Consider the following 7,998-nt stretch of genomic DNA (forward strand, 5'->3'; position numbering starts at 1 on the left):
GCAATATTCGCATAAAATATTGTTCATATAGTGATATTTCAATACTTAGTACTTGAATAATATTCAAGTACTCGAATCATCATTTCCAAAATAAGCATAGCTGAGATGGAGGTAAGAACGGATTGAACTTCGGTACGCTCTTCCATCAACTTGAGACAATCCGGTTTTAAACGAACTTCAACTTACTTGACTAAGACACTTATGGGTATGTTTCATATATTAATTTGAGTAGCTGAAGTATAAGTGGCATGAACTTATGGAACAACTTAATACATTCTCCTATTTTAATCTTTAAAATATCTCAATTGAATTTTCACCATAGTTTTAGAAGAATTCAACTTTACGATTTTTACAGATGACTTTTCTGAAGAAATCGACCGTGAAGCTAGAAGATTACTGCAAATTCTTCCTGCTTACAACCCGGGTGCTGGACGGGTAAGCCCGCAATGCAAGAGGCACGCCGACATATTTCATCGAGAGCTAGCTAAATTCACTCTGTGGGCCCTCAAAAGTAAGTTTATTTATGCGATTTGTTTAAATCATATCAACGAATAGTTTCCTATTGCAACTTATATTTATTTAAACGATGCACACTTGTTCGAGATCTTTCATTCTGATCATATTGTCATTACTAGACTGCGGATGCTTATGCAAAATAAAATCTTCACGAACGTGCCTACAAAAATTTAACCTAACTAGGAGTTTATTTTATTCTGCTAATATTATAATATGAATTTTACTTTCAGTATTTCTTTTATATTATTGCATACTGTGTGCATTTTGTAATTTCTTGCACATTCAAATTTCCTATGAACGCATAAAAAACCGCAGTCTAGTCATTATGTTCATAGAATTAGACGTGTAATGCGCGATATCTTATTGCATAATGTTAGACAAATATAAAACGAATCTTGTTACGAATCTCGACAACATTAACTATTTTAATTAGACAAGAGATACTTTTCATAAATTACTCATGACTTTACAAATTGTATATATTAACGCGTCACTTTTAACACATTGTGATTGTGTTAGGAATTAGTATAAAAATATGTCGAGTATGTCGATATGCCATAGATCCGCAATATATCTGCAACCTATCAATGCAAAGTTTTATTGTTTGAATTTTACCTTTAATCTATTTTATATTTTTACATATTCTTTGCATTTTGTAGATTCTTGCACATTCAAATTTCTTATAAATGCATAAAGATCCGCAGTCTAGTCATCACAATACGTGCCTCCTAAAGTCCATTTGTTTAGTCTGTCAACTTCAATTAATTTTTATATTAAGAATTTTAATCTGTTCATATTTTTGATAATTTGTCCACAAGTTGTTATACAAGTAAGTTATATTTTCATTTCACTTCAGATGTTACATTAAAGTACCACGGTGTGTCATGTCTATCAAGTCCAACCGGTGTATCACAGTACTGATCGATTGACCTTCGATTATTCCACGACTTTCGAGCCAATTACACGAACGGTAGTACAAGTTTCAAACGAATTCGACTTACGAAATTGCGCTGTGAACAAAACAAGGTGCACAGCAAGAATATCTTACGAGAGAAACTTTTTCTGCGCAATCGATACACTGAACGGAACCGAAATCAATAACAAATAAAGACGACATTAGATGTACGGTAAAATCATTTTCGAGTTTCTCAAACCTCGTGAACATTGTAAATATTTTGTTATGTACTTATAATGTTTGAGTTACAATTCTAATTATATGATATTGTATTATATTATCATTATTTATATCATTATATATTTTTTATACGCTTTTATTTTATTCTATTATTATTTTATTTATTATAGTATAAATCTTATACTAAAATTTCATCTACTGAATCATATACAATCAGTGCGAAACTTTACAAACACGCGTATTCTAGATAGCCATCTAAGTTGATGGGTTATTTTATGAATCGCAGGTCATAAGACACAATTCTAACGTAATGTGACGTTGAGATGACCTTGAGATGACAATCAACTTCGAGACCTTTTGTTAAAATTGATAGTAAATGAAACTGTACTAACAAATAAAATTATTTATTGTAACTTTGGAATTCTTCGTCGAATTTGAAGAACGACTCTCAATGTAAACAATATTAGACGGTACTCAGAAAAGAGAAATGCTTTCATACAACACGAATTTCTATGCTTTTATATATTGCCCTATAGTATTCTAGCTAAAAAATTACATGGTCAAATTTGAAACTACTTTTAGTATCAACTGATCAATAAATTCTTTTTACATATATTTAATGGATATATCATTTAACAATTAAATAGATATTTTATTTTGTTGGACATTATTAACGCTTCATTATACTCAAAACACAAGAAACCTTTATTAACGTAACATAATACAAAAAATGTGATAAACAAAAAATATCCGCTTCGTGCTTCTCTCGTAGAATCTCTTCCTGTAAAGTAAACCAGTATTATCAATCTAAAACATAATAGTGAAATGATTTACAAACTTAGGAAAATTATACTCTAACATGTTTATTGTTTTAACGTAGTAAATATTACATAGGTCATCGTATCAATAAATCTTCATATTTAAGTTTTATATTTTAATCCTAACTTCTGATTAGATTTCGAAGTTGTTACTTGTAGTTTTTTTTTTTCAAGTTCTTTGATATACAGGGTGTCCCAAAAGTGTTGTAACGCCTTGAAAGGGGTGGTTCGGGAGGTGATTTGAAACAACATTTTCGCTAAGGAAATAGTGGGACACCCTGTATTTCATCGACATATCATTTAACAATTAAATAGATATTTTATTTATCATTTGAACGTAGTATTACATAGGTCATCGTATCAATGAATCTTCATATTTAAATTTTATACATTAATCCTAACTTCTGATTAGATTTCGAAGATAGTTATTACTTGTAGTTTTTTTTTTTAAGTTCTCTGCTATATATTCGTTACTCGTAAACAGTTACAACATTGTTTCAAACGCATCTCAGAAAGAATTCAACGTTCCACAAGAAAGTTAACTAAACAGTTTCTCTATTGTTTGCGATAAAAAGGAATATCAAAAGTGATCGATCAGCACGTGCAAACCTGGCCAATCCTTAAAACGTTAAAATGTTCTTCACGTCTTCCATGTTCTCATTTTGTTTTCAAGTGTACGACGCAACAGCCAAAATGCCGTCTGGACTTCTTAACGGAAATGTAAATCAATTTGGCGACTTCGACGAATGCCTCGGGATACAAGGAACCGAAGGTATTCAGGGACAATATTGTCTAGCGTATCTGCACCTGAGCATCGACGAATCGCGGTTAGACCTCAAGCACCTTCACCGCCTTCTCCACTCTCACTATGCGTTTAGAAGCAACATTACCGATGTAAGTACGTATTTAGATTTATCTTTTTTCTATGAACGAACGAGCTACTAGTGATGCGCACGTGACGAGACGAGACGAGATTTCTGATTTTCTGCGATCTCGATCTTGATCTCAAAAAATGTTGAATCGTGCATATCGATCTCGAATTTTCGACAATTTCTGTTGGAATATTTACTAAACAGCAACATGTCATTTTACTACAAAAATAAATGTATTGAAAATATATGTACAGCTAGAAATTCTTTCTACGGTTTTTCTTTTAACGTTCATCGGCCAGTCTCGTGCAGCTCCTCGTTGGGAAAAGATCACAGTTTGCTCGTGACAATTTAGTGAATAAAGCTAAAGTTATCTAGAAATTCAGTATTTTATTATTCACTTATACCCCATTTCCAATAATTTCGAATATATGATCTCGATCTCTCGATTTTGACAAGATTGGCAATACAGTTCAAAATATGATATCTGTTGAAGTTTTTGCAGAAAAGTATGTATACTTGGTGTTCCTTACTTAATCTTTCTTAAAAGATTTAGAAGTTATAATGTCTCTACTGTTGACAAAAAATAAGTTATAAAAGTTATTGTCAGTTATTCGCACATCTTCTGAAGTTAGTGTTAATTCTACTGGATGCCTTGTAACTCTCCTATGCTATATGAAACACCTTGTATATGTATGTTTGCATATTTGCATTTTATAATTCGTTTTTATAAATGTAAATTCTAAAATAATATGATCAATAAGTTTTTAATTAGCAATGTCTCTGTGACCTCTTCTCTCGAGGTGTTCGAAAACCGCGCAAATCGGCAACGTTTTCCCGATTAAATTCAATAAACGCTGCATGTGCACGATCTTCGTTGATGCTCAGTATCGAGCTTGGATAAAAAACAAAGGAACAGAGAACTATTAGAGAATCTTGTCAAAATTGTTTACTGGTATTATCTTTAGAATATATTGTTAGGGTTATAGTACAAGAAAACGAACAAAATAAAGGTGATTTAATATTACCGCGCGAATGAAAGATTACAATTTGGAATTTAGTCGTTCGGCGCGTTCTAGGATTCGTACAAGACTAACTGAACCACGAGTCGATCGTTAGTTTTGAAAAACACACACGGTCACGCTCACACACACACGCGCGCACACACAGACAGTCATTACAGACAGCGCTCATCACAGTCACACCAAAACCGCAAAATTCAAACACCAAGATGTTAGGGAATACGCTCAAATTTGCACTGCATCTAACATATATCATCTTTATTACAAAAATAAAAAAATACAGTTTCGAATTACTTTATTTTCTGAGAGGAACGCGTTTATATTCCGAACAAACGAAGTTCAACAATTGTTTCACTACTTACGACGTAAGTTCAACAGTTGTTTCACTACTTACGACTTAATGAATTGGAATCAAAATTTAAAAATGTGGAAACATTCTCGGAATATATTACTAAAGAATCGAATATCAACACTTATAATACACACCTTTGTGTTATTAGGAACGATATACAAGTTTTCCAGTTCTTAGATTATACGGGTTTAAGAATTCCATTTCGCAGAGAATCTAAGTACATTACAAATAGGATAATTTCAATTAAAGAAATTGCAAGGAAGCAAAATGTCAGAAAATACGTATTTAGTAGTTTGATCTATAGTTTGAATACACAAATTGTGGTGAAAATTGACTAACATTTTCCGATCAAAATATATTATAAAAATGAATTTTTCTGAAAACTAGTTATATTCTGGATACATTGTTCTTTTACAGACCACTAGTACCAGCCACGACTTCATGATGTAGTCCTTGTTAATCTAAATCTAATCTCACTTTACACTTTACAATATACACTTTACGTCTTCACACTTTACACTTTACACAACATTTGCGCTCACTTTACTCTATACAGTTTACACTCTATTACAATCATTTTACACTGCATTACACTCTGTTTACGCTGTATTACATTCACTTTACACTCGCTTTACACTCACTTTACACTTTATACACTTTATACTTTACACTTTACACTTTGCATTTTACACTGTACACTGTTTATATCTAAAGATCTTATTCTAAGTTCGCAGCCATTAGCTCTCGATATTATTCGCGACGAAGAATACTTCGTCGCGAATAATACCGATTACCAGGTCTCACCACGTGGAGGTTGCTGCGACTGGAGACCCGGAGATAGAAGGAATCAAACTTCCTTCGATTTCCCTCTACATACAGTATACATACATAGATGCATACTCTACATAGAGTCGACGAGCTTGATACTAAGTACGAAACCGTGGAAATCAAAGGAAAAGAAAATTCCCTTCGATTTCCAAAGTCAAAGTTTGACTCTGCCAAATAATTATTTGAACTAAATGGAAGGTAAATTGAGATCGCGACACGACGCGACCACGTAACTGGACTTACAGAGTCAGTTCCGTTTCCTCTGGTGGGCCTGATTCGAGAGAAAGACGATCAACGTCTCCGCCAGTACTCTACTCCCTGCATACCTGCTGCCGAGGGCCCGGATCCGACCTTACAGTGTACGACGTAGGTAGCACCGCGTCAGGTTGCCCTGCCCTGGCGACACCAGGTATGTCTGACGGTCGTAGAGTCCCGAAACGGAGTTCTACTCTCTGCACAACGTCAGGAGTCCAGGACACGACTTGCATCCGTCTGACGGCTCGTTTGAGCTGCGCTGCGTCGGGAGCCTGGACTTCGCCTGACGCGTACAGAGAGTAAAGGATTCCTCGGAGGCGTTGATTGACCCTCTCTCAAATCAGACCCACCAGAGGACGGCAACCGATCTCGGCCAGTCACATGATTGGTCACTACACTTATCACATGAAGTAGTAGTAACCGAAGTGGAGCACGAAGTTGCGAGTCCAATATGGACCTACGAACAAACAAAAGAATTGAACAAATGATGAATAATTATTTGACAGAGGAAAGGCACTCGTACATCCATGCCTTAAAACTAACTTAGGTACATGCCTTAAAGCTAACTAAGATACATGCCTTAAAACTAACTAGACTAAACTAAGGCACCCACAAGCAATATCAAATAAAAACTACAAGGAAGAATAGGATGGACGCGCGATCGCGAGATCCATACCGACCGAAGGATCGTCGAAGAATGAGACCGCGCCCTTCGCATACCTGCTTGGGCGGCGCCCGTGGCTCGCTTGTGTCTCTCGAAGTAGAGAAGGGGAAGGGCGAACAACAACCGCGTGACGGTCGCGTCAAAGGCTCGTTGAATCCATCCAGAAAATAATTCGTGAAACATTAATATCACAGCAAAATCATATTCCCCATCGTTGTTTAAATAATAAGTCTTGTTAATAATTAATTTAACTATTGTCAGAAAGTAATATTTAGTTGGTCTAATCAATAGATATTAAAATATAGAAAAATACCTACGATTACTTATTTAAATTTTATTCTCTACTTTTCATGTTGGGAAATATTACTTTCTCGAAAAACATTGGTATAATAATCTGAAACTTTAAAATGCATTAAATGTGTACGTCTCCGAATTAATTGAGATCGAGATTTATCTCACAATCGAGACGAGATCGAGATTCATCTCGTCTCGTGCGCATCACTACAAACAACACATCGGAAATTTAAAAAGAAAACCTAGCGTTTAATTTAACGCAGCGCGACACGGTCATCCATATTTTTCACGGTCATCCATATTTTTGGTCATAATTTTTGGTCTATTATTCTAAATAAAAGTATTGTCCCCTATCATCAAAGCCGTTTTTAATACAAGTACTTGACTTTTTTCCAGCCTGGGCACCGCGTGCCACGGTATACTATAATAAATTGGGGAGTGTGCGCTCCGTCATCGTGCAGTTTTAAAGACGTTGAAGCATCTATTCGCGACGTCCTCGCGAGGTATAGTTCGCAAACTGGTATCAAAATTACGGTGAAGGTGAACGAGGAGATGTGTCAGGTGAAAAGGAAAGATATCGTTCCAATGGGAACCACGTATGCGAGGTAAAAAATAATCGTACACGAATTTCGTCGGTGCAAAGTTTCACGAATTTCGCAAATTAATATTAATATTACGTCCCTTTCAGTTTATTTTTTACGACTATGTTCGCATTAACGATCGTAGCAGCGTACTATGATCACTACGAGATACCCGCGAGCGAACTACTTCTGTCGTTTTCCTTGAAACGTAACTTTAAGAAGCTTGTGTCGCTAGAGCGAGGGCAAAATGATATAGCTACGCTTCATGGTGTACGAGCTATAAATGCACTAATGCTGCTTCTATCTCACAAATGCATGGCTCTTTTTTTTAATCCGTACACGAATAGAACAGAAATGACCGAGGTACGGTTGCATTAATTTATACAACGCCTATAATTATATCGATAAGAAGGTACACGATGTGTTTGTGCTTCAGTTCCTTGGTAAACCATGGACAGTAATTGGAAGAGCTGCCAGTCTTTACACGGATCCGTTTATAATGCTTTCTGGACTCTTAACGTCGTACTCCTTCGTCGGAAAATTAAAGAGGACTGGCAACTTGAATATCAGAGACGAATACCTATCTCGTTTAATCAGGTGATCAATTCAACATATTTTAAACTCAAACGTCAACTGTGATAACTAGACTGCGGATCTTTATGCA

General features: G+C 35.3%; 1 protein-coding gene across 1 annotated transcript in view; it reads left to right on the plus strand.

Annotated features, from left to right (window-relative positions):
• LOC128894063 (nose resistant to fluoxetine protein 6-like) overlaps positions 1-7,998 on the plus strand; it is a 27,904-nt gene that overhangs the window by 15,891 nt on the left and 4,015 nt on the right. Inside the window, exons 2-6 of the mRNA XM_054155497.1 lie at positions 356-511; positions 3,143-3,363; positions 7,150-7,358; positions 7,442-7,697; positions 7,771-7,931. Coding sequence (XP_054011472.1) covers positions 356-511; positions 3,143-3,363; positions 7,150-7,358; positions 7,442-7,697; positions 7,771-7,931 — 1,003 coding nt within the window. The remainder of the gene's footprint in view (positions 1-355; positions 512-3,142; positions 3,364-7,149; positions 7,359-7,441; positions 7,698-7,770; positions 7,932-7,998) is intronic.

Source organism: Hylaeus anthracinus, unplaced genomic scaffold (genome assembly GCF_026225885.1).
Source record: "Hylaeus anthracinus isolate JK02 unplaced genomic scaffold, UHH_iyHylAnth1.0_haploid 3, whole genome shotgun sequence".
NCBI classification, from domain to species: domain Eukaryota; kingdom Metazoa; phylum Arthropoda; class Insecta; order Hymenoptera; family Colletidae; genus Hylaeus; species Hylaeus anthracinus.